The sequence below is a fragment of the Sorex fumeus genome, unplaced genomic scaffold, assembly GCF_029834395.1.
Source record: "Sorex fumeus unplaced genomic scaffold, SorFum_2.1 ptg000008l, whole genome shotgun sequence".
NCBI lineage: Eukaryota > Metazoa > Chordata > Mammalia > Eulipotyphla > Soricidae > Sorex > Sorex fumeus.
Genome location: NW_026606065.1, coordinates 2486965 through 2514294, shown reverse-complemented (window position 1 = coordinate 2514294; position 27330 = coordinate 2486965). Strand labels below are relative to the sequence as shown.

The 27330-nt window shown below is 45.3% G+C and overlaps 1 protein-coding gene across 2 annotated transcripts; it reads right to left on the bottom strand.

Moving 5' to 3' along the window:
- Positions 1–803: 803 nt before the first annotated feature.
- Positions 804–27006, bottom strand: PGM3 (phosphoglucomutase 3). 2 transcript variants are annotated; one of them, XM_056109744.1, is made up of 13 exons: positions 26958–27006; positions 25234–25439; positions 22514–22698; positions 20338–20405; positions 17448–17581; positions 12679–12874; positions 10168–10325; positions 8912–8995; positions 7464–7562; positions 4300–4413; positions 3320–3442; positions 2300–2473; positions 804–1372 (listed from the first exon to the last, which is right to left on the bottom strand). In XM_056109744.1, exons 2-13 carry the CDS (start codon positions 25435–25437, stop codon positions 1283–1285), a joined length of 1629 nt encoding a protein of 542 aa, XP_055965719.1. In that variant the 5' UTR covers positions 25438–25439; positions 26958–27006; the 3' UTR covers positions 804–1282. The 2 variants fall into 2 exon arrangements, with proteins under 2 accessions (XP_055965719.1, XP_055965718.1); XM_056109743.1 differs by lacking the exon at positions 26958–27006 and adding an exon at positions 26291–26311.
- Positions 27007–27330: the final 324 nt, after the last annotated feature.

Here is a 27330-nt window from a genome sequence, read left to right as displayed (position 1 = left end):
TATTTGATACCCATCCATTCCTCGTATTGAGGAGTGTGCTTTGTGAAGCTTCCAGAGCTGAGATTTACACTCATTGATACCCTGAGCTGTGCGATAGCATTAGATTAATTTTGTGTTTTAACTGCAGAGCACCAGCAGACTGACTCAGTTCACCCAAGTCAACAAGCAGGCGACCGATGAAATGCAAATCCATATTCCCCCACTTTGAACCAGATGCAGTCCACTGAGGTTCTGGAGGTGGAGCCTACCAGTCTACAGATGCAGTTCGTGGGTAGGAAAACGAGATGGCTGTTCTTTTTATTTTTTTTGTCTCGTGGTCTTTTCAGCTACCAAAAAAAAAAAATTTGACGGTGTCTTGATTTACCTGTTTTGATCACTCTCACTGCAGTTCTGCTCTAAGAAGCTATTCTGCACTTCCTTAAGTTGGCACATATACCTTTGAAGACATGGATAGAGTTCTTGAGATTGTGGCTTCACTTTTAGCAATGTATGTCTGACCTTAGCACAGTGGATGTTTTAAGAATTGGTACCGTGTGTTTTTTTTCTTCCATTCTAAGCATTCCTCTTTCCACCTCTAGGTTCTGCCTTGTGATTTTATTGGCAAGGAAGGACCTGATATTGTTAGTTAAGATTTATGTACTTATTGGAATATATGAAACCCACAGGTCCACGCAACTTTTATTTCTTTAATTTGAAATTACAAGAGAGTAGTTATCTGCATGCTTTAATGAGGTGTGTCATTTGCGAGCCAGTGGGATTCAGAGATAGAATTTATCTTTGTTGGCATAGGCACTTATTAGAATTTCATAAGGAACTAAAAAAAAACAACATTGTTCTGAAGGCTGAGTCTTCACCATCATCCTCATATGTGATGATAATGGTAAGGGAGTGGTTCTGCAAAATAACATAAAAGGTAATAGTGAAGGAAAAGACCTCAAAACGAGTTGGTAATAAATAAGATTTAATTTCCCAGCAGCCCCCAGGATTTTCCCCTAAATACATTAGAAGGTTAATGGCTGAATCATATGCCTAAGTCTCAATATCTGATATTAGTGAAATCAGGATTCGCAGTAAGTTTCCTCTTTTTAAAAATCTTAATTTAACCAGTATAAGATGTACCTATTTGTAGAGAATGACTCTGGTAGTGTTTAAGAAAAATAATCAGAACAACCCAATTAGGTGCCCTGACTGTAAACAACATGTCTGAGTATGTCCCAATAATGACAGTCTACGATTTTGCAAAAACTAAAAATTCAGTTTCTTGAGAAGATAAAAATTGTCTTCAGAAATTTTGTTGAGGTATTTCTCCAATTCCCCCAGCCAGCTGGAAGACTGCCAGGCTCACTTCATGTGCAAGGCTGTCCACACTTTCCTGTGAAAACCATATTAAAGGAGACTAGATGAGTACAACGGTGTAAGAGGGAGCCAGTTTTGTCGCACTAACAATGCAATTAAAACTTTTCTTTTCAGTAACATATTCCAAGACCTCGAAATGGAAGATGTTCAATTCTTCGAAGAGGTTAGTCCTTATGACCCCAAAACTCTGAATACCTTTCATAATACCCAATCCATTTTAAAGGCAAAAGGCTGCTTGACCTCTGCAACAGATTCACGATATTTATTCATGACTTTGGGGGATGGCCTTGGCCAGTGATCTTCAGTTTTTCACACCTGCAGACTCACAGTGGTCCAAAGCACCAGAGTTGAAAATCACTGGTTTAAGCCACTGTGTAAGTTTGATTGGAAATATTTTAGAGTCCACACTAAAGTCAACTCACTTTGATAAATATTCTGCAGAGCAGAGGTGACAAAGAGTTTGTAGGGCACAGGTTATAGAAGGTGAGAATACGAAGTTCGGACCTTTTCAGGAAAGCACGAGGCACAGATCAAGGCTGTTTCTTCAAGAAGAATTTGAAAGGGGTGAAGAGGGCCGGGCCCTACCCAGTGGTGCTCAGGGGACCATTTCAAGTGCCAGGGATAAAATGAGGGTCAGCCATGTGTGAGGCAAGCACTCTAATACCCGTAATTTCTCTCTAGCCAACTCAAGGAGTGCTGGGGTTTTTTGGTAGGTTTATTTTTTAAATATCGAAAATTTTTTAAATTTTAAGAATTTTGATTCTTAAAGATAATTGACACAGGAATAGGATGCTTTCAGGAAGTTTAGATTAAAAAAATCACTGAGGGGAAATAACATGAACCTCATTTTGTTTGGCTACACTAACAAATGTCAGACTAGTCATGAAGAGTTTTCCCCTCCTGCCACCCTGCACATGTTTTCAATAGATACGGCCCAGCTGACCTGTGAGTCTGCCTCTGCGTATATTCGGACAACATCTTCTGTGCCAGAGGGCCGGACAAAAGCTCGGGAAAGCCGGTACTTCTTCACCAGCTCATCAATTGCCTCCTGCAGTCCTGGGGGAGTTACGGCCTGTCTCTCGGCGTTGGTGGTGCTTATGACCTGCCTGTCTGCAACCTGTGTAAAAGCAATCTGTTACTGGATCCCATTCCCTCCAAGAAGTCTATCTGCTTAACGTGATTCCTGAAGAACTGCCTCCGCAAAGAGAGAACACTCTTCAGAACTGCTTTACAGTTACCATTCAAGTAATGGTCTGTAAACACTGACGAAGTCACCGTAGGTGTCTCTCACACATTCAAACAAAGAGGATAATAGAAAGCTTCGTAGAGAAGGGAGGGTCTCCTACGTTCTTACAAACGGAGCTGAGCGATCAAAAGCATCTTTGTGAACTCTGGCTTTTAACACCCCTGAATTTGTCTCTCATAAATCCTGCTGGTGAATTTATAAGCCGGAATAAACACATACGGAATTCAGTAATGTACCAGCAAAGACTTACGGTCTGGATTGGTTTGTGGGTTGGGCCACACCCGGCTGTCCTCAAGTGACCGTATGTGGTGCCAGGAGCCCAATCAGCTCAGAGGCCAGTAAGGGGAGTGTCCTACCGGCTGACCCGCTCTCTGATCCCCTGAAAAGCCTTTGAAAAACTCTCCCTTTCAGCCCACAGGTTCTGCTTCTCGTCATCTAGCCACAGGACAAACTGCAAGCCAAGAGGAATGCGGAAGAGACAGTTCCCTTCTCATCTGTACGGGGAGAGACAAGCAGATCTGTAGGGCAGAAGCTGAGATCTGTTGGAGCCACAGACTCATTATTTTTGCTCTCATCACTTCTGCTTTAAAAAATCGTAGAATCGCACTGTTTCTCAAAAAGATGATAGTTATTCTAAAGGTAGAACGACTTACTTGGGAAGTGCAGTGAGACCTGAGATTACACAGGCTTTACATGAGTCTGAAGTTTTGCTCACACCTTAACTTTGACCTGTCTGTTTGGAAGGTCCGTATAGAGAGCGTCCCACTGCTGCACAGTCAAGCCTTTGAGAGCCAGGATCGCCTCGATCACCAGCATGTCGGAAATGGCATCACCAGCTGCCTGTAAGAGGAGACACACGGGCACCAGCATTCGAACACAGGCGAAGTTTGGATAGGCAAGCCGTGTGAGAGAAGCAATCGCAGTCAACTTGGATTTCCCCCTCATTCTTGTTCATAATTCGATCATACTACCTCTTGATAGACCTACCTTTAATGTTCCTCCTTATGTATGAAAATTAGATTAAGTACCTTAACACTATTGGCTCACAGATGAATGTAATTTAACAATTTGCAGCATGAGCATAGCCCTAAAGTTTTTCCCATGACATAAAATCACTAGGCTTTCCATTACACACCATTTTGGTTTTTTTTCTTTGAACTGAGCTTTTTGGAAATACTGTACCATGATGGTGGAAGATACTGTGTATGACAAATCAGCTCTAAGCCTTTTTTTTTTTTTAATTTCAGAAACAGGATTATAGCCCCTATCCCTGTGTCAGGGCAGCACAACGAAACATTTTTCAGGTGCAAAAAATGAATAAGAGACTCCTAGGTTTATTGCTTTTCCTGCTCTTCTGCCAGGGTCTACACTCCACTCTCAACAATTTTGCCCATACATACGTCTTTGGTCAGACAACTTTTCTAAATATTTAAACTACCTAATACACACACACACACACACACACACACACACACACACACACACGAGTAGCCGAGTCTTTTAACCATGTAAAAGTCACACATTATGGTTGAATATTTTCATCCTACACAGTAGGGGGGAGATGAACACCCATTTCGTTTCATCAACTGTCTGTACCACAGCTGCAAAACAGTCACTAGGCCTTCTCCGGCACACTGTCCTGTCCACCTTCTGAGTCACTCAAGTAGCCAGGAGCCTGCCACTCTGTAAGGTCTCACCTGATTGAACAAGTCAATGATGTTCTCAAGGATCTTAGCAGTGTTCCTCTTCTTCTCCTCGAGGTCTTTTGCAAGTTGTCTTATCTTCGTTTCCGCAGCTTTACTAAACAGTACCTGGGCGGAAAGCACAGTCACCACTTTCCTAGAATCCCAGGTTTCCTGTCCTGCCTAAAGCCACTTCTGAAACTAAATGAACCTGGGGAAAATGAGAAGGAAAACCACCACCACCGCAGAATGTATGATGTGAGTATAAAAAGCAAATCAGAACCCAGAAGACACTGCTAGGGAAAGTAAGTTCCTTGTGAATTTATAGAACCGGCTTCCAAAATGTTAAAAGCTGATTACAGAGAAAACAGTATCTTGGCACAAGGCCATACTCGGTTGGCCACTCAGCCAGCCAAGTCTGTTTTGTGCAAACAAGTTCTTTATGCCTATCTGTTCTATCATTGTACTTTAAATAATATGTATAATAAAAATCATCGCACCTAGTAGTTGTTCTTCTCCTTTTTTTTTCCTTTTTTCTTTCTGGGTCACACCCGGCAATGCACAGGGGTTACTTCTGGCTCATGCACCCAGAAATTACTCCCGGCATTGTTCACGGGACCATATGGGATGCTGGGAAATCGAACCCGGGTCGGCAGCATGCAAGGCAAACGCCCTCACCGCTGTGCTATCACTTCAGCCCCTACTATTTTTCTTGACAGCCCCATACATGCCCCGCCAGGAGTGATCCCAAAGTATGAAACCAGGAGCATCACCAAGTACATACCTGTTTACTGGCAAGCTAAGACGGAGATACCGTCGTACTACAATATACCAACTCCCTTACTTTTACCTGCACTGCAAACTTAAAGGAGTAACAGAAACCTAATAGTTACTGCCCTTGAGAAATAAAAACCACTGTATCACGGAACTTGTAACTTAATTGTGTTTTTCAATAACCTATTTATGAGACCTGTAAGCCAATCCTGAGGGAGTTAATAAAAATCCTTTCACCTAGATAACATTTTCTATTGGCCAATTCCAATCCACATCTGGACTGAGGTCTGAGAAATAAAAAGAAAACTCATGAACTTTGTGAAAGTAAAGTGCACTTGTGCACTTTAAAATGGCAACGTATGCTATGTGAGTCGTATCTTTCAAAAAAGCTTTAAAGGCGTGCACGTGCTGCCTGAGCCCATGTGTGCTTGCGCCCACGTGGCCGAGCACATGTGTCGCCCGCATCTCCCCTCTTGAGATGTGGACTTTCATGCTTTCATGTCTAATGCTAGGACGTGTGTAGGGGCTCTCTCTCCGCCCCTGGTGTGTGCCTGTGCTCTCTCTTGAGTATATGTTTCTCTCTCTCTCTCTCTCCCTCTCTCCCTCTCTCTCTCTCTCTCTCTCTCTCCCCCCCACCTTAAAAATCCTCCAAATAAAACCTATTTATTTCATAAAAAAGGGGGAAAAAAGCTTTTAAATGGGCTACTGAGAGTGCAGAAAGTGAGACAGTCGCCTTGCACACAATCAACCCTGCCCAGTTTGAGTCCTCAGCGCTCAAGTACAGAAGGTCCCCCAAGCATGTCCAGGAGTCCCTTCTAAACACAAAGCCGAGAACAGCCCCTCAGTACCGCCAGGTGTCTAATATATTAATTTTTTAAAACACTTTTTTTTTTTAAAGTAAAGGCCCTCCCGTTGATCGTCGATTTGCTCGAGCGGGCCCAGTAACGTCTCCATTGGAGACTTTGTTGTTACTGTGTCTGGCGTATCGAATACTCTCGGTAGCTTGCCGGGCTCTCTGAGAGGGGCGGAGGAATCGAACTCGGGTCGGCCATGTTGGCTGCGTGCAAGGCAGACGCCCTACCAGCTGTGCTATCACTCCAGTTTTGCTTTTTGGGTCACACCCGGCAATGCACAGGGGTCACTCCTGGCTCTACGCTCAGGAATTACCCCTGGTGGTGCTCAGGGGACCAGATGGGATGCTGGGAATCAAACCTGGGTCGGCTGCGTGCAAGGCAAACGCCCAACCCGCTGTGCTATCGCTCCAGCCCCTAAAACACTTTTAAAACATTCTTAGCTAAGAATATGGCTCCGTTCATTAGGGGCAACACGAAGGGGGCGGGTGAGGCCTCTCCCCACCCCAACGGCGCCAACCCTGGCAGCCGAAAATCTCCAGAACTCCACCGCTGCTATGCTCACGGCTCTGCTCTCCACAGGCTCACGACGGGCCTCACCCACGAGTGGATCTATTCCCGAACGTCTCATATTTTACACCACGGATACACCAAGAGTAGCACACCACATGTGATGGGGGTGAGAGAAGAAGGCGGCCAATCTTAGGGGGGAATATAGTCATAGTCATACAGATATATATACATATATGCACACAAGACTCAACCTTGAACAACATGTTAACATGTTACTAATCTCTTATAGGAGGCCTTAGTGGGTGAAATACAACAGTCTTCACTGACTTCCCTCTCGTAAACCTTTTTGGATCATTTTTAGCAGATTATTCATAACAGGCAATACAAAATAAATTATTTCAGTTCTGCTTTAGGGGCAGGGTTTGGATGTTGGGGTGGAAACACTGGAAATGTGGTGGGAAGGTGTAATGGTGATGGGACTGGTGTTCAGATACTACATGCAGTCAAACATTGTGCACAACTTTATAAAAATAAAATATTAAAAAAATAAAAATCTTGAGAAGAAGAATATGGCTCAAGTGGTCGAATATATGCTATGCCATGGAGTCCATCTCCCTAGCCAACTGATGGCACTCAGGGTGTGAGTCAAAATAAAGACTTTGAGCATCCTGCCCACTAAGAGTGTCAGGAAAGAGTTTGTGTGTTTGTTGCTAAGTGCCTGAAACTCACACTTTCAGCATCATTCACTTTACCATGGCTAATGATCTCTCCTTTTACCACCCATCACCAACTGAAGGGAACACTGACACTCTTCTTGGAAGAAAACTGAAAACTCTTATTTTCTTAAGAAACTTTAAGAACAACTTAGTGTACTTCATACTAAATATCACAATCCAAAATAAGGCCAGTTTTAACCAAGTAAGCTTACTATCCCAGTCATTTGTGTCAAATGGAATATTACCTATTAGTACTCAGATGCAGACACTGTTTCATCATAACAGTGCTAGGTAATGTCAGTTGCAATCACTTCAGAGAACTTACCGTGCCGTGACCGTTTGCTTCGAAATAAACTCCGATGTCAAACTCTTGAGCCTTGTGGTGCAAATGTTTTACGCCGGTTTTAGTACAATAGACAGGTACCTATGGCACACATGTTAAAAGAGACGTAACACAGTTATTCAATTAGCAAGCACTGTGTATCATCCACTATCTCAAGGATATAACAGAGCCAAACCACACAGACTTAGTGAAAAGGACAAGCAATTAAATACACTGTGGTAAAGTGCTAACCTGGAGGAGAAAAGGTTTTACAGAAGCACAGTCGTAAAGGAAAACGAAAGATGATGGTTCCTGAGACTGGAGCGATATGACAGCAAGAAGGACACTATCCTTACAAGGTGGCTGCCCTGCTTCAATCCCCGGCACCGCATATGGTCTCCCAAGCACTCCAGGGGTGACCCCTGAACACAGAGCCAGAAGTAAACCCTACCTGGGTATAGCCTCAAAGAACACAGGAAAAAATTACAAAAATGTGGAGGAATGATGACTGATTTTTTTAGCCAGCCAGTTTGTGGTATGGACAATAAGCTTTTAACTATAGAAGGCTAGATAAATATTTCTGTTTCTGCAGGATCACAGTCTGTTACAACAGTGGCTCGACTGTCCAGTGTAGTGTGAAAAGTCAATACAGTGTGTCTGTAAATAGGGATGTATTCCAAGAAAACCAAACAGGTGGCAGGCCCAATTTGACCTCAAGGATACTGTCTGCCAGATCTAGGCTCGTAAGTTTCAAAGACGGGATAGTTCATACAAAAGAATGAAACGGAATCCCTTGATTATGCCATAAAAATTCGACTCAAAGCAGATCAGAGATTTTACTGTAAAACCTGAAACCACAAGACTCCTAGAAAAAAAAGCCCTGGCAGTCAGCTGATAAGACACGGTCCTGGCTGTTGTTTTCATCAAAAGCCCCGATAATACAAAAAGCAGCAATACACAAGTAGGGGCCCTAGAGGTAGTGCAGGGGTTGAGGCACATGTCTTGTATACAGCCAACCCTAGTTTGTTCCCAGATATCGCACAGTCTTCCCCAAGTATCACCCAGGACGGTCCAAGAGGCCCTGATCACTACCAGGATGGCCTGGATAATGTCCAGCAGGACAGGGCCAGAGCAACACTCTATCCTGAAGCCCTAGGCCTCCTTGACACCGCATGAGGCTAAAAACAACAAAGGAGGACTGCTTCGTGCTAAAGCCCATCTGCGCAGAAAAGGGAACCGTCCACAAAATGCAATCTTTCCCTTTTCGCATCAGAGACGATTTAGTTTCTACCTTATTTTAAAATTTCCTATTATCCCTCAAATGGACACTTGTTACGCCTCATCTACTACAACCTACTTACTATTATGCGGATATTTACTACTTCTACATAGAATTACCTCAGAGGATCTAGCTATTAAGAAAGTATCGCAAGACAAAAACGGTTCAATACCTTCACGACTTCCTCAAGGTACCTTGTTGAGCTTCCATTTGCATACGCCGTTTGTACAACGCCAATATTGAAACTTTCTCCAATCTAAAAAACCCAAAAGTGTTGGTAATTACCTCACCATCCAAAGCAGACATAAGAAGAGCAAAGAGAATTCTGAAGAACACAAAATTATCAGTCCATGCATCTGTGTTTTAGTTGATGCAGTGACGCTAGAAATTTACAGGGCCAGTACAGCGAGCAGGGGAATTGCCTTGCATCTGGCCAACCTGGGTTTGATCCCTGGCTTCACATATGGTCCCCCTGAGCCTGCCATGAGTGATCCTTGAGTGCAGAACCGGGAGTAATTCCTGAGCACTGTTGGATGTGACCAAAAAACAAAGCAAAACAAATTTACGTATATCCTAGGGGATTACAAAAGAAAAACACTTTTGACTATTATCTAAATGATTTCTGCTGAAGGATCCCTGATCTTTATTGATTTTTTTTGTAGGTTTTTCAGTAGGCCAATTTCCTACTGCTAAGCTATGTATCCCTAACCCCCAACACTTTACTTTTATAAAAAAGTACTGAGTGGCTTTTTAATGTGTACTTTTTCTAGATCATAGTCAAAGTCAGCCTAAGGGCTAGAGAGAGTTGAGGAGGTGATGGCACTGACCATGTTGCCAAAAGTGGCCCCAAACCAAACGCCAGCCTGAGATTTCCAAAAGAACGAGACAACTGGAAGTCTTGTGTTACTGTCAGAAAACAAGTCTCTCGGATGAAATTTTTTCTTTTATTTATTTTTGCTTTTTCTCTTTTGGGCCATACCTGGAGGTACTCAGGGCTTACTCCTGACTCTGTGCTCAGCAATCACTCCTGGTGGTCTCAGGGGCACCACAGGGGAATGAACCTGGGTCGACTGCGTGCAAGGCAAACGCCCAACCCTCTGTACTATCGCTCTGGCCCCTCTGAGATAAAAATTTCTATTTGAACTTGAGACTTTGGGGGAGTGCTAGTGGAAGGTTCTTTCTAGTATCAACTGTACAGAAAGCACAATTCCAGAAAATTGCAAATCGAAGTTATGGCAGTGTAACGCAGAAAAGAGGGCCTTAAGGAAACCAGTGCCCTAACGCTGAAATGATTGGAATGACCCATTTTTCTGACCCACAAACACAAGGAATGCCCCGTAACTTGTGTTACTGACATATTCAAATACTATCTCAAAGAGAACCAGATGGATCCGTGTCATTTTATCAGGCATCAGTCACCCACAGTACCTCCGAGAGAAGCTCTTTCAGGAAGCTACTGATGAGTGTTGCCATCTTGTCTCCGTCTATGAGATGAAAGTGGCCCTTCGTGTCATGGTAGTAATAGAGAATTCTGTCGGCATCTCCATCAAAGGAACAACATCTCTCATCGGATTTTATTTCCATTCCTAGGACAGAGAATGATTTCTTAGACAAAGGCATCTCAGTCTAAGAAGTGGAAGTAAAACTTGATTATTAAAAACCTCAAGTTAGACTATGGACTGAACATGTTTGCCACTCAATGCCTCCTTTGCAGACCACAACACCCAAAAGGAGAGAGAGAACACAGGGGATTGCCCTGCCACAGAGACAGGGGGGATGGGGGGATGGGGGTGGGAGGGATATTATCCATGGTGGTGGAAAATGGGCACTGGTGGAGGGATGGGTATCTGATCATTGTATAATCGAAACCCAAGCACAAAAAATTGTAAATCTACAACTGTAAAAAAAAAAAAAAGAAACAAACAAAAAAAATGTACTTAAAATTCACTGGGAGAAAAAAACTCCACCATGTTAAAAATATGTATCTATGTGTACATGTATGTGTATATATGCATATATTATTTCTCTTATTCTCAGTATTAATAAAAGATATATTGTATGTGCAAAAAAAAAAACCCTCAAGTTTATGGGGTCAGAAAGTACATCTGGGACGGGCACTTGCTTTGCATGTGGCCAACCCGGGTTCTGTCCCCATCACTCCATCCCCAGCGTCCCACCAGGAGTGACCCTGAGTACAGAGCCAGGAGTAAACTTTGAGTACCATCAGGTGTGGCCCCCAAAAATGTTTTGTTTTCCTTATATTTCAATGACAAGAGAAAATATTTTTGACAAAAGAATAATCCTAACTAGCTTTGTGTTTTATAAATAAATATGTCCATTTTAATTGTTTGAGGTGCTTAAAAGTTCTCCTTCCCAATCAACCAAAATTACTCATTAGTGATTTTTACAGGGTAAATGTTTTCACCGCTAACTGAAATTCAGACTTTACACTGCTACTTACTATTATACTCAATTATATTCTATTTGAGACATAAACTAGCTTGGGATAACAGGTTGGCATATAATTTTTGAAAGTAATTTTTCTTGATTCACGTATGACTGGTACTGTATTGCGGTTTACATACAAAGACAAAAAGTAATCAGAAATATGTAGGCATATGCTTTAATTGGTTTTGGTTTAACAGCATCAATGACAAGCACTGAAAAGCAGAGATGTATAGTCTGTGAAAGATAAACGGCCTATATAATTTGCAACGGCCAATGCTAAAGTTATTAGCATATTTTTCCTGCTCCTTTCTTAGCCATGACAGCATCAATGTGACAAACACATGAGGGAACTGAGCAGTGAAAGGATTCTGTCTGGGCCAGGAGTAACGGCTGACTGTGGAGGACACCACATGCCTCAGGAAACTGAGGGCCTCCACTTCGTTCCAACAGGAGTCCCAGTACCGAGGAAAGCTGAAAGGACGATTCAAGACCACGTGAGTCATCTGTGAGGGTGACAGAACTACACAGCTAGCAAGGTCTAAAGAAGTAATCTCAGTAAAGGAGCCACAGTGGCTAATTAGAATGAAATTTTTCATTCCTTCTTCAGTAAGATGTTAAAATGATTGAGAGAGGCAACCGAAAATTAGTCTGTCATTTTTCAGAATGAAATCCTGTCTGAAAGTGAGAGACATTACCAGGGCAGCCAAGTAATGTTATCTGAAAGTGGGCACTTTCTGATCTTGGTAAAGAGAAAACCAGAGATTCCAACATGTAACTAAAATCCTAAGTTTCAAGTGGTGGCGATTAATCAGTTAGTCACAAATACATACAGAAGACCAAATAAAACACATCTGCAGGCTCCTTTGACTCACAAGTTAAGCATTTAGAATCTATAATATAACTAAATATAGAACACCCTGGACTACAACTAGACTCTAAAGGCCAGACTTTCTTCTACAGTAACTTTCTAGGCCCACTATGGAAAACAATAATGTTGCAAACAGAAACTATGCCAGGTTAAACTCCTTCTCCGGAGTGTGCCGTAGTCAGATAAGCGGATAACTGTCCGTGCCACTGTTCTTCAGAACAGTGATTCTCAAAGTGTGGCCCCAGACCAGCACCTTCAACACCACTTGGGCATATCTGCTAGTAAGCTAAATGAGTATCTTACACAAATCCTACTTCACAGAACAGAAACGCTAACAATCTCCTTACACACATGCTACCCCCTGATTCCGATGCAGGCTGAAGTTTGAGATGTGCCAATCCAGAATACCTTTTTTTCCCCAGATTTCACTTTCCCCACCAGGATTTCTCCACTGTGAAGCATGTGACTTACAGGCAAGCGGGGTTGGGGAAGGAGTGAGTGCCTGGAAGGACGTTAACAACGGGAAGATGCCGACACACCTGGAAATGGAAGAGCGCCCTCATCCAGCCACCAGCGTGCAAAGGAAACCAATGTTCAAGCATCCCTAAAAACAACCTACTGACCCTGTGGAGGTTCCTGACGACTTTTCACAAAGTCAGCACCACAGAGATGATTGAGCTTCCCTTTGGTCCCGTCGTTAAACAGCTGAACGGACAGCCGCTGTGAGAAGTAGTGTTCCATCTCCTTTAGCTTGAGGGCCCCTATGCCATTTGCACAGTCGACCTTGAGTGACCTTTGTTCATCTCCATTGTTAAAAACCTGGAAGCAGAAAAAGAAGAAACGTTTCAAGTTATAAAAGTGAAGCCTAACTCCAGGTCCCAAACAGAGCCGAGATCACCGGGAAGTCCCAGATGGGGTAGGTGCCACATCCCGCCTTCTCCAGATGGAACCCCGGTGACCATGAGCCTCTACAAGCATAGCTCGGGCATGCAGGAACCCGGACTTTTCCTCCAAACCGCTTACGGGGCCGCGCAACATCTCCTTACATACAAAGTGATTAATGGAAAGTAAATCATCCAACGTTTCTCCCTGAAAATCAAGCTTAACTCTTTTACAAATCACAACACCCAAAAGGAGAGAGAGAACAAAAGGGAATGCCCTGCCACAGAGGCAGGGGAGGATGGGGGGAATTGGGGGTGGGAGGGATACTGGGACCCGTGGTGGTGGGAAATGGGTGTGGTGGTGGTGGAGGGATGGGTATTCAAAATAAATAAATTAATTAAAAAAATATTTAAAAAATAAATTTAAAAAAAGGTGAAGCATAAAATACACCCGCATGTATTTTCCCCTATTTCAGGTAACTTATCTAAGCCAAAAAAAGCAAAAAGATACATATACTCAGACAAAATTTGAAACACCAAAGTAGAATTTAAAAGAATTAATTAAAAAAAAAACAAAAAACAACAAAAACCCAGAAGAATCTGGCTTCAACTGAGCATGATCATTTAAATGAAACCGCTATTTTAAATGTGATAGAAACGCAGATATGAATATGAAAATGAATGAACAGTAATATTACCTGCCCATAATCTTCATAGCATTTATCACCAGACTGTGTAGATGGCTATTAGTGTTTTGGGAATTTTGTTTCTTATTTTTTTTATTTTTTTTTTTTGGTTTGGGCCCTACCCAATGGTGCTCAGACCTTACTCCTGGCTCTGAGCTCAGGAATCACGCCCTGCAGTGAGGGCTGAGGATAGCCTGCAGTGCGAAGGACTGAACTTTGGTTGGCTGCATCAAAGGCGAGTGTCTCATCAGCTCTGCCCTCCTTGCCCAACATGGACAGTCTTTCCCTCCTACGGTCAGTCTCAGTCTCTTCTCCTCCCCAACTTCTCTCCGGTACGTTTTGTCTTAGGGGGGGTCACAGCTGGTACTGCTCACTCTGTCTTTATGCTCATGGTGCTTGGGACTTGGGGTACCAAGCAGTGTTATGTTAACGACAGCAAAACCTACTCATTATTTGTTGATCCTTACCCTTCAAAACTCACCCATGGAGAAGAAAACCTACTAGAAGAAAACGATCTCAAGAGTAAATGATCGCTGGAATAACTGCACTCATTTATTAAATACAAAGTAACACAACAGGAGAATAACACCTAAGGAGAGTCGAGATAAGGGCCAGGAGGATCGTTCCACGGCCTGGACGCCGATCTCATGTGCTAGGGGAAAAGGCACGTGGGATGGAGAATAGAACACTAAGTGAATGATGGTTCGAGGGTTTGCTCGGGATGGTCGATACGTGCTGAAAGTAGACGGTGGACCAAACACGATGGCTGCTTCGTATTTATACTGCAAACCATAGCACTCAAAAGAAGACAGAGAGTAAGAGGGAATGTGTCTGGCACAGAGGCAGGGGGTGGGAAGGGTTGGGAGGGGCGGGAGGGACACGGGGAACAGTGGTGGTGGAGAATGGGAGGATGGGGACTGGAACATTGTTTGAAACACAATCACAAAAGCTTGTAAGTCTGTAACTATATGATGGTGATCCACTAAAATCAAAAAAGAAAATAGAGAGCCCGGCAAGCTACCGAGAGTATCTCGCCCGCACGGCAAAGCCTGGCAAGCTCCCCATGATGTATTCAATATGCCAAACACAGTAACAATTGTCACAATGGAGACGTTAATGGGCCCGCTCAAGCAAATCGATGAATAACGGGAGGACCGTGATCGTGACCGTGACCGTGAAATGTTGGCTAGAAATATAAGCTTCCCAACGGTACCCACAGCACCTAGAGTAACTCTGGGAACAAGTTCATCTGAATGAGTGATTATCACAGTCATCGATAAGAACACCGTGTTTTGAGACTTTCTGCCCTAATGATCTCGGAAAGTGTGATGTTCCTTGCCAACTAAATGCTGACCGTCTATAACAAAGGCCAGACCTTGCGGAGCCTAGCGAGGAAGAGGAGATTTGCTATTTTCTTGGAAAAAGAATAGGAGAGACTCATTAAAATACAATTTCATTCATCTTGCAGTTGGATCATCTGCTTTAACATTACCCAAGGAACTTTCAGAGAGAAGTCACAGCCAGCTAGGTTCTGACCCCCAAAGCCTTGTCGGGAAGGGAGCAGGTCAAAGTCCTGCCCTGCAGATAGGCCAGTGTCCCACCCAAACTGTTTCCACCAGTTTACGCCTGGCCCAGCTGAGATGCCGCGCTGCTGAACCATCCCAGTTCCGCAGTCCTGGAGGGCACAACCACATACACAGCTGCACAACATCTCCGAATTTCACAGTACTGACAGCTCGCTATGGGGGCTGGAGCGACAGTACAGCAGGTAGGGCATTTGCTGTGCACACAGCAGGCCCAGGTTCGATTCCCTAGCATCCCATTTGGTCCCCCAAGCAACCGCCAGGAGGAATTCCTGAGTGCAGAACCCCTGCACATTGCCAAGTGTGACTCAAGCGAAAGCCAAAATAAGGAAATGACAGCCCAGAATGAGCACAGCAAGTTAGATGGGAAAGTTGCTCAAAAGCCCGTTAAGCTCAATTAGTGAAAACAGGAACCCAGAAGGCTCAGCTAGCACCTGACAAATCAGGAACTCTTCAGGCAAGGACTTTCGAAACACTATTATGAGATATGGCAGAGGGACAAAGCCACGTGGGTTCCGGGGCCGAGATCTCCAAGCCTACTCGGATTGGAGTCGAGCATCCTCCACCCAGATCCTCCAAATTCCAGTAGGCGGGGGTCACACCCACCACCTGGCCCCCTGGCGCCGTGTAATCCCATCAACGGCCAAGACTTAGAGACTATAGAATCCAACTCCCGGAACCGCACGGCCGCAAATGCGGCCATGCGACATCTTATCAGGACATCTTTTTATGACATCTTATTATCTCATTCCTACTTTGGACAAACTTGCAGGCTATCGAATGTAGCCTGCCCACAGGGCAGAGTCTGGCAAACTCCCCGTGGCGTACCAAATATGCCAAATACCAGTAACAATGATGGGTCTCATTCTCCTAAAGAGCCTTGAATATAATCTCAGGGCTAGGATGAAGAAGACATTACTGGGGCCTGCTCGAGGCAATCGACAAATAACAGGATGATGAATGAATGAATGAATAAATTATGAGATACAGGTTGTAACAAGCAAGTTCAAGTAAATTGTTTTGTGCCAGCTAAGGGGGCAGGCTTGGAAGGTGCGTGGGTAACTGGGGGCAATGGGGGGGGGGGGAGGGCACATGGTGGAGATTAGAGTGGTGCCAAAATACTGAATATCTGAAACAACTGTATTCTGAGAACAACTTTGTAAATCTCAGCGTTCAAAGTTTCGATCACCTCGGCCATTCTTGGGTGTTAGTCTCCTATTTTGTTACTTTATGTTCCCCAGATGAAAGCAATCTTTCTATGTCTATCCCTCTCTTTCTGACTTTCCATATGGTAGCACTTGTATGTAAATTTCATGACTTCATCCTTTCTAACAGCTGCATAGTACTCCATTGTGTAGATGTACCAACGTTTCTTTAACCAGTCATCTGTTCTCGGGCACTCAGGTTTTTTCCAGATTCTGGCTATTGTAAAGAGTGCTGCAATGAACAACCAATTACAGATGTCACTTCGACTATACTTGTTTGCCTCTCTGGGATATATTCCCAGGAGTGGAAGTTTGCTCCATGGCTTGTAGGCCAGCTGCACGTGCTAGGGGTAAAGGCAGCTCAGATAGAGAAGGGAGCACCAAATAAAGGATGTTGGGAGGATCCTCCCAGGATGGCAGAAGCATGCTGAAACTAGACTCTAGACCAAACATGATTTTCACTCAATGCCTCTTTTGCAGACCACAACACCCAAAAGGAGAGAGAGAGAACAAAAGGGAATGCCCTGCCACAGAGGCGGGGTGGGATGGAGGGGATGGGGGGTGGGAGGGACACTGGGATCCGTGGTGGTGGGAAATGGGCACTGGTGGAGGGATGGGTATTTTGTCACTGCATAATCGAAACCTAAGCACAAAATTTGTAAATCTACAACTGTACCTCATGGTGTCTCACTAAAAGGTAAAGGTAAAGGCCCTCCCGTTGATCGTCGATTTGCTCGAGCGGGCCCAGTAACGTCTCCATTGGAGACTTTGTTGTTACTGTGTCTGGCATATCGAATACTCTCGGTAGCTTGCCGGGCTCTCCGAGAGGGGCGGAGGAATCGAACTCGGGTCGGCCATGTTGGCCGCTTGTAAGGCGAACGCCCTACCCGCTGTGCTATCGCTCCACTAAAAAAAAAAAAAAAGATTCTCAAGAGAAAAAGAGCCAACAGGATATAAAAATAAAGAATTTTTTTGTGAAAAAAAAAGTTTCAATCATTTTTTTTTTAAAAAAAGAAAGAAAAGAAATTTATTTTCACCTGTTTGTTAAGTTCCAAAAAGGCCTTCGAGAGCTTCTCGTAATAACCTTCCAAGGTCGCTTTTCCGTACTGGCCGTTAGTATTTCGACAGCATACCATGTAGTGCAGCTGCGGTGTGGTCAACAACCCATAATCTGTTCCAGAAATACAAAAGGCCGTTTATCATACTGCCTAAATTGAAAAGGATTCATACTTTCAGGCCTCCCCCACCCACCCCCATCCTCACCCCTACCACCAGCTAGTCCCAAGGTGGGGTCAGAAATTGAATCCAATTACCACCGGTGATGAAACATGACTGCGAAAGGTGGCGTCACTGGTTCTCGGTTAATGACCATATGGCAATGATCATACGGAGACTGGCCAGAGAGCATGGATGCCGGTAGCCCTTCCCACTCATCCAGCTTGATGCACAGCTCCTCTCCCATACTGCTATTCTGGAGTGACATTCTTTATAATAAACCCATTATCCAGGAAGTGCAATGTTTCTCTGGGTTCTGCAAACCACACTAGCACGTTACCTGAACCCAAGAGGGAGCACTGGAAGTCTCTACACGGGTGAGCAGCCCAGAAGACTGTGAGCCGAAGCGGGTGTAGGGCGGGCCCTCTGTGGGACTGGGCCCTCCACTTGTAAGAGCCGATGACCTCCACAGAAACAGGGTCAGGACTTAATCCACTGGTACTGGGGAAAACAGATACTGAACAGGTGCTCAACTCTAAAGAAGCATGAACTAGACGGGGAGCCAAAACGGGAAGTAGAGGAAAAGCAACTTCATAATCCAGCAATTCAGAGAAAAACAGAGTTCCACTTCCAGTCACATTACAAAGGGCCCAATTCAAATGAATCCTCCTTCTGGAAACAATACGAAAAGAGGAACTCCAAGATTTGAGCTAAGAAAAACCAATTTTGCTCTGAGGATTTGCTCTGAACTAGAAAACAGAACCGCAGTTCTCAATGCAAAAAAGTCATCTGGTCTTAAGATGGAAAAAAAAAAAAATTCAGTGAAAATCAAACCTGAAAGAAGCTGAGGCTGCAAAGGTCAAAAGGGAACCCCAAGCAAAATCAGTCCCAAATCCCTCCTCCCGGGAGAGTTGCCTTAACACCAAACAGACCAGGGCAAAGTCCGCATTAATGAGTTGTCAGAATTTCTAGCCCAAATTCACAAAACCACAGGGTCCAAAAAAGCCTTTGTCTCAAAGAACCTCATCAAACAGCCAACAATCTGGCAGCAGAAGCAAATACTAAATTCTGCCAAAGAAATACACCTTCAAGAAATGGCCCATCAAAGAAGGGTTAGAGAGAGAGCACGGAATAGTATTGGTCCTGCTGACCAACATAAGATCCCAGTACCACAGATGGTCTCTCAGTACTACCAGGAGTGATCCCTAAGGACAAGAGTAAGCCCTGAATACAGCTGGGTGTAGCCCAAAACAAACAACCAAAACAAAAAAGGAAAAGAAAAGAGGAAAAATCTTAAAGTTTTCTAAACACTAGAAAAGTGATGGTTCTAGAGATACAATAAGTATCTGGGTGTTCAAAAGAATAGGTTTTTAGAGAGGGAGAATGGGCCAGGCCAACTAAATGGAGTGTGTAACCTGAGAACACTCAGTGCTTTACAAATTGCAAACCCAAGCTGGCCAGTGGATCACAGATCCTATTCAGTGGCGATCTGCATTTCTTCATTTCTTGAATGAAGCAGACACACGCCATGTATTTTGTGCATTCTTGTGAAACTTTTCAGTTATATACGTATGCACGCATATACGCGGTATGATAGAAATGTGCTTCATAATAAGAATTGTGATCTGGAGTAGAATAGTATCCGAGAGTTGTCCATACAGGTAGTAAAAAACATCTGATGGACAAATGAATGAAAAAAAAGATCACATGTCGTCGGAACGACGCTAGTGAAGGGCAATCATCAGGAATCATGCAGAATGAAAAAGGTAAGAGAGGCCATAGGAAGACACAGCAAAGAAGCCTCAGAGAAGACCAGGAAGGATGCATGTACTCAAAAGGGAAGGATCACAGTGTAGAAAGCTACTGTGACATCAACGACAACGGTAAGTTTATAATAAGAATTCTGAAAGGTTTTTTTTTTAGGTCTAAGTTTTTTAACTAGATAACAAAACTTACTAAGTTTTGTCCTTAGAAATACATGTATGTAGGGGGCCAGAGTAATCGTCTAGTAGGCGGGGTATTTGCCTTGCAAGTGGCGTACAACCCAGGTTGCATCCCCAACACTCCGTATGGTGCCCCGAGTTCGAAAGGAGTGATCCCTGAGAATAGTAGGGTGTGGTCCAAGAAAGAAAAGAAAAGAAAAGAAAAGAAAAGTCTACAGAAACACGGTCGTATCTCATAGGCCCAACGTGGAACAAGGGGCTTCTGAAGTAAGGGCTCCCACACTTTATACCAGCCACCAAGTGCGGCCGTAAGACTCAGATGAGCATCAGGGAGACACGTCACTGGAGGAACAAGGAAGCGGAGGTCCCCTGGGAGGCTCAGGAAGGGCAAACAGAAGCCAGCTGAGCTAGTTCTCGGAAGAAAACAGATTAACTGTGAAGGAGGGAAATGAAGGAAAAGACTGTTCAGACACCATTTTTTTTTTTTTTTGCTTTTCGGGTCACACCTGGCGATGCACAGGGGTTACTCCTGGCTCATGCACTCAGGAATTACCCCTGGCAGTGCTCAGGGGACCATATGGGATGCTGGGAATCGAACCCGGGTCGGCTGCGTGCAAGGTAAAAGCCCTACCCGCTGTGCTACTGCTCCAGCCCCCACAAATTAAATATTTTTAATGTTTTATCTAACTTCCAAGTGTTGCTAATATGTACAACTCTTACAACTTTCATGTTTTTAAAAGATAATCTACAACTCAGGACAATCACATACCATGGAATTGACCTCCTAAAACAGTCACACCATCGATAACAGCCTGTGAAAGTTTCTTACTGCTGGGCCTAGGAAAAAAAAAAAGGAAGAAAATAAAATATCCCGTCTTGAAACCGACGGAGTTGTCATTTCAAAAAACAAGTACATGGATTCTATGTAAAAAATTCCAAGTTCATTGTCAGTAAAATAGAAACTGTCAACTCTAAAAATGCTGAAAAGAGAATATAGACAAATTATAAGCCTTTTCCAGTAGGCTTTCACAATATAATTCTTGGAATGCTTCTGGCTTCAGAGTAGATACAAAGGATGCTTGAACTCTGCCACACCAACAAAGACACTGTCTGAAAAAATCAGTAACAGTGGATACTAAATGCACATACTGCACACAAAGTTGTGTACGGTAATTAAACTGTACACAATTAAACCACCAAGGATAGACAACTTTTTAAATTTTCATAAGTAAAAACAAATGATCTAACAAGCAATACACACACACTGTCTAGCACTGCCTTTTCGGCAGGTGTGAGTGGTGGTGGAACTGGGCTCGGAATATCGAAGGTAGCCAAAGCAGAGAAAGAGAGTATTGTGCGAACTGTCTGCCACACGGGGAGGGGGAGGTGTGGAACTGGGGGGTGGGGAGATACTGGGAACTCTGGTGGTGGAAAACGTGCACTGGTGTTGGGTGTTTGCTGATTTTATGATCGAAGCTCAAACACGAAAGCTCTGTTACTATACCTCACAGTGAATCAATAAAAAGGAGGGAGCGGGGAATGATCTAAGTGAAAATAAAGCAGATCATGGCAGAGCTATCCTGGGGAGAGATGTTCTGTATTAGTAGCTTTCCAACTTCTTTCGGTGTAACCAGTTAGATCTTGTTACCTATGTTCGAGTGCAAACAGGAAAAAATATTTCAGACTGCTAAAGCAGAAAAACTATCATTTACAGTACTGTTTTTGTACAGTGGTTCTGAAATCTATTATACAATTAAATTTTATCCAGGTGCACGCTGCAGTAAGCAGCAATAACTATTTTGAGGAGTAGCAGGGAAACTCTGCAGAGGGACACAGGTCTGAGGACAAAGGTTGAAAATTGTTGTTCTGTATTATTTAGATTACTTAATAGATGGCACTGTCCTTCCATTGTTCATCGACTTGCTCAAGCGGGCACCAGTAATGTCTCCATTGTCAGACTTGTTGTTACTGTTTTTTAGCATATCAAATATGCCACGGGGAGCTTGCCAGGCTCTGCCATGCGGGTGGGATACTCTCTGTAGCTTGCCGGGCTCTCCGAGAGGGACTGAGGAATCGAACCCAGTTCAGCCTCGTGCAAGGCAAACGCCCTACTTAATAGGTAGGAAACCACAAAATGGTGGGGTGGTTTCATGGTAGGACAATGATTTACTTCAGAATAGAAGTCGACTTGGCTATCTCTGTTACCTAAACAAACAACAGCAGTGTATTGTGTACAACAGCAGTAGTATTCAAATGTTCCTCTGCTAATACGCTAGGTTAAACACCAGCCAAGAAAACAGGGAGAAAAAAATCTCTGGCCCAAACCAGACTTACCCAGGACAGAATGCTCTTTCTTAGTACACTTTTAATCTAAATTTTTTCTAAACGAAGAAATGTATCATTTCTGAAATAGATGTGATAGTTAGTGTGCTCTGTGAGCTTCAGTCGGAGAAAATGATGAGCTATTATGATATGAACATATAAAGCAATATATATAAAACTCATACATTCCTAGAGTAAAATCAAGAATCCTGACTCTATGGGGGGCGAGGGAGGGAATCAAGCCATAGAAGAAATAAAGGGACGGGAGACATTTAAGTGCATCAACTCTCAGACTAGGAAATAGTTTATATTCAGGTAACCCTCAAAAAAAAAAAAAAGAAAAGCCAGCTAAGCCACATCACTCCATAGATGAAGACATGGCAGCCCCCAAAGATTACGAGATTAAATGACCTGCTCAAATCACAGAGGGTCAGAGTTGCAAGTCTGGACCCCAAAGGGCCTTCGTGACTGGCCTCCTAAACCCAACGGGAAGGATCAGAAGGCGAAAAAAGCCTTTGGGACAGTCCCACTCAATTCCGTCCACTGACCATGCGCACAGAAAGTGACGTGACCGGTGAGACCTTGTCCCCCAGGCTGCCGTCCCTGACATCTCTGACAGTCACCTGGTATCTCTAGCAATCACGACGAAGGCCTCTTGCTGCAGATTCACGGCTGCTCTCTCGCTGATGTCCAGCAATACCCTCACCACCTCTTGCTCTTCAGCGTTTGCCAAGCGGGTGGCGTACTCCTCCCAGCACAGGGCCAGCATCTCCCCCAAGGGGTCCACTAGTTTCACACCGTTGTCCTCCTTCGAAGAGAAGCAGTCAGTCATGGGTACAGATTCCCAAGGCTGAGTCGACAGTTTTCTCAAACTGTTTCTCCCTCAACTGAAGCAAGAAGTGGGTAGGCCAGTGAAGGCCCCGTCCTGAATTAGGTTTATAAAAGTTGAATAATCCTGACTCTTATATCAGTTTAAATAATAATCCTAGGGGCCTGAAAGATAGGAGAGCAGATAAGGGTATTTTACTACCTTGCATGCAGCCAATCTTGGTTCCATCCTCGGTACCCGATACCGTGTCCTAAGCACCGCGAGGAGGGATTCCTGAGTGCAGAGTCAGGAGTGACCCTTGAGCACTACCAGATGTGCCCCCCCCCACCAAAACAAAACAAACGGTAATCCTATGAGGACGCCAATCTTCCTTTTGAGAAAACTGAGGTTCAAAGAAATTCACTCACATCACTGGGGTCAGTGAGGATATCAAAACATCAGACCTGACTGGTAAGCCTAATGGTCACTATACTACACTGGCTTCTGCTAAAGGCACAAGTGAAAATAGTCTACATAAAAAAAAAAAAGCCATTTAGAAGCAGCAAGTGCTGGCAGGGATGCGGAGAAAAAGGAAGCCTCATTCCTTGGTGAGAGTTGGTGCGAATGTTGTCTGGTGCAGTCTTTATAAAAAAAATGGTAGGAAAAATTCATCCCAGATGGTTCCCCGAGCACCTCCAAGAATAATTCCTGAGTGCAGAACTAGGAATAATACCTAAGCGAGTATAAGCACAATGGAATAGGACGGGGCCATAAGAAAAAAAATGAAGTCATGCCTTTTGTTACAATTCGAATGAGCTAAAACACATCACGTTAAACGCAATCAGTCGAGGAAGAAGGAGAAACACCAGGTGGCCTCATACGTGATGCACAAGAAAAAGGAAAGGGCAAAGGAACGGTATCTGGTATAACACGAGAACTTCGAACACGGGATGGGGGTCACCAAGCTGGGGAGGAAGAGGTGGTGAACCCTAGACACCCGAACAGCGGGACAGCCTTGGGCCCCCGGAGAGTGCGCAAGCATGATCACAAGCACAGTCTTTTTAAAGGCGAGAGAAAAAAAAGGCCCAGGTGAGGACTCACGGATGTGGCTCGGTGGTTGAGCACACCTGCTTCACACCAAGAAGCCGGGAGTTCGATTCCTGCCACCCTCCCACACTACTAAGCTCCATCCTCCAACACGGCTGCTGGGATCCTGAGGCTCCAAGTCCAAGTACTGGAACCAAGTGTGTGGGCCTGGGGCCCCACATCAAATGCTCCCCTAATACCACAAAAACAACACATAGAGGAGAAGCAGAAAAAAAAATTAAGTGCTAAATTATTATTTATTAATAATAAAAGAATTATCAAGGCAAAAAAATGGAGAAGAGTGAGGACACCCAGCAATCCTCAGCTCTGACTGTCTTCTACGAATATTCTAGTCTAACACTAGGGAGTCTACTGTCAACTGCTGATTCCATCCCAAGTTCCTCAAAACAAATACAGAGCAGTGCAGAGTGAACGTCAGCAGAAGGAAAAATTTAATCTCCTAGCTGTTTAACGTGAGAAAAGCTCACATCCAAAATAAAATAGACGCTATGGGCATGGAGGAAAAGGATGCCTCGGGCACTGCTGGCAGCGATGTAAACCGGCACAACTGCTCTGGAAAACAGTATGGACCTTCATCAAAAAAATACAGAGAGGTAGTACAGTGGGTGAAGTGCTCTGACCTACATGATTTTATCCTGGGGCTGCAGAGGCGGAAAATCAAAGATCCAAGCAACGGGAGCACATTTAAACCCGGGATTCGAGAACCACGGGGAGTACGGCGTGAAAAAGTTAAGTTGTGTTAAAAGAAATATGCTGGGGCCAGAGAGACGGTAGAGTCGGTCGGTGAAGTGCTCACTCCCCATGCATGCTGTTAACCCTGGTTCCATCCACTCGTGATCCCCCAAGTACCACCAGGAGTGATCCCCGAGTACAGAGGCAGGAGGGGCCCTGAGCACCGCTGGGTGTGGCCCCCAAAACAAAAAGAAATAAAAGAAAGACTTTGATAACAACAACAGTACCATGAACACTGAAACCCACCTGGCTCCATCAATATTTTGTCCAACGCTCACTTTCAGATTCCCAGATTGCCTGTCTGTGCATTCGCATTGTAAAATCGTTCCCTATCCGAAAACCACTCTGAAAATGGTCAGTGCTCAGTCTTTCCCAATGCTCACCCTTCCCCCACCCTACTTCTAGTCTCTAATCAGACTGACTTAAGAGGTCCCAGTTAATGACCAATACTGTCTCCAGACAACTAACTTGGAAGGACACTCTGTTCTCTCGCTAAAATGACGGACTCTCTCCAAAACATGAGTCTCACTTCATTCGCTCCACACCCAGAGAAGAGTCATGGGCCAAATGACCAGTATTGGAAAAAAACTGCTTCAAACCCAAAGGCTCATGCAAACAAGGGGCAATGAGAACGCCACACTGCGAGGGGAGTGAAGCCAAGGTCAGCTTTACCAAAGCTCTGAAGAAATTCGTTACCTCGGGGTTATGAGATGCTGTGACCATGACTCCTATTGTAGATTTTGTTTGCTTGGACCTCAGGACAGCTAGCAATCCCATGCGAAACATGACGTGATCAAGATGTTCTGCTTTGGTTCGAAACCCAGCAGTCCCATACTGAAGAGTAAGTCCATTGGGCTTGGCATGCAACACGGAGTATTTTGAAATAGCATCTACGTCCATGTCTACAAAACGAAGGAACAGTTTTCCAGCATAAGAAATCTTCCAAGGGCCATTTGCTTCAAACACTGACACTTTGATGGATCTTCATTCTGAATTCCCCCCCACCATCACCCCAAAGAAACAGGCCCTTGAGAGGGAAAAGAATGGCAGAATAAGTGCTGGGGATCAGCCTTCCCAGGACTATCAACTGGAGGCAAAATCAGACGGCCACCAATTCCGACTTCAGTGCCAGAGAGGATTCCACACCTCAACTCCACCTCCCGCAAGTTCTCAGTGAGATCAAAGATTCGTCACGGCACAAATGGGAAGACTTAAGCCAGAACCTCCTTTAAATAATCTAAAATTAACAGGCACTTTATTTGAGGCCAACTATGAACTAGACCCCTAAAACTAAAATAGGGGCTGGGGACCACAGACAGAGCACAGCAGGTACGGCACTTGCTTTCCATGAGGCTCTCGGAGGGGTTCCACACCTGACACCCCCTTTGGTCTCCCGAGTCCACCAGGTATGATCTGTGAGGACAGAAATCTGTGACTCTGCTGCTACGCACACCCCCGGTACAGACAAGGAAAAGGCAAAGAGAAAGCAACTTTTCTCCAAAACTGCCCAGACCCCCTAATGCACAGTGCAGGGAGCACCATCATTTTCCTAAGGACGAAGTGGAACACCTTTCCACAGTCAGCTCTGACACTCTTCCTTTTACCACTCATCTTAAACACCAAACGCGGGCTCCTCTCTGCCGTTCCTTCCCTTTTTTTTGGCTGACTCCAATTCTATGCCTAATTCGGGGTTTCCCAACTCAGCCCCATTGGTTAATGGTCATGCCAATTGACCATGCCATGAGCCACCCACCTCCCTGTATATACTCAAGGCTCTCCATGGTCCTTCAGTGCTCCAGTGCACACAAGTCAAAGGCAATTCTCCTGTCCAAAAAAATAAAAAAAAAATAAAAAACCTGAAATTCTGCAGGCTCATCTCAGGAGCATGAGGACAAGTTTTCTAATGATTAACCAGTTGGACAATGCAACATGATTACTCCCAAGAGCATGTGCACCGGTCCTTTTAAGTCTGGACCGCACTAAAAAGGAAATGCGATCAAAGGCCCCCAACCCATGCAGGCTGCGGGGGTCCTCAGCCTCAGTCTTCGAATGTTCCTGGAATTCAAAGTGCATTTTCAAAGCACGTCTTTTTCCCCCCAAACTCAGGGCTGGCTCTCGGAAAGCGTGTCCCCCTCCCCCTGCCCTCCCTTCAGCCTCCGAAGCCCCGTCCCTCCCGCTCTCCTCCCAGCAGCCCGCATCGGGGCCCCCTCGCCCCCCGCCCACCCGCGACCCCTGGCAGTGGGCGCGCGCCCCGTCGCGGGACCCTCGGGCGGCCCAACGGCCAGTGCCCGCCCAGGCGAGGCGGGTGGGCGTGTCCGGCGCGCGGCCTGAGGGTCCGCCGGGGCCAGCGCGCTAGCCCGAGGGTCCGGTGAAGCCCTGTGGACCCCTGGCCGCAGCCCCAGTCGCAGACCCCCGCTCACCTCCGCCACGAGCTCGCCCCCGAGTCTCCGCCGCGCAGGGACCAGGACTCGAGCCGCAGACGTGGCTCTGCGTGACTTCCGGATCGTCGCCACGCCCCCCGGCCAATCACGGCGGGGGAGGATCCGCTGGCCCCGCCCCGCCGCGCGGCCTGGCCCCGCCCCGCCTCGCCGCCTGGCCCCGCCCCGCCCTGCCGCCTGGCCCCGGCCCCGCCGCCTGGCCCCGCCCCTCACCGCCGCCTGGCCCCACCCCGCCTTTCCGCCTGGCCCGCCCCTCCACGCCGCCTGGCCCCGCCCCGCCTTTCCGCCTGGCCCCGCCCCGCCCCGCTCCGTCGCCTATCCCCGGCCCCGCCGCCTGGCCCCGCCCCGCCCCTCC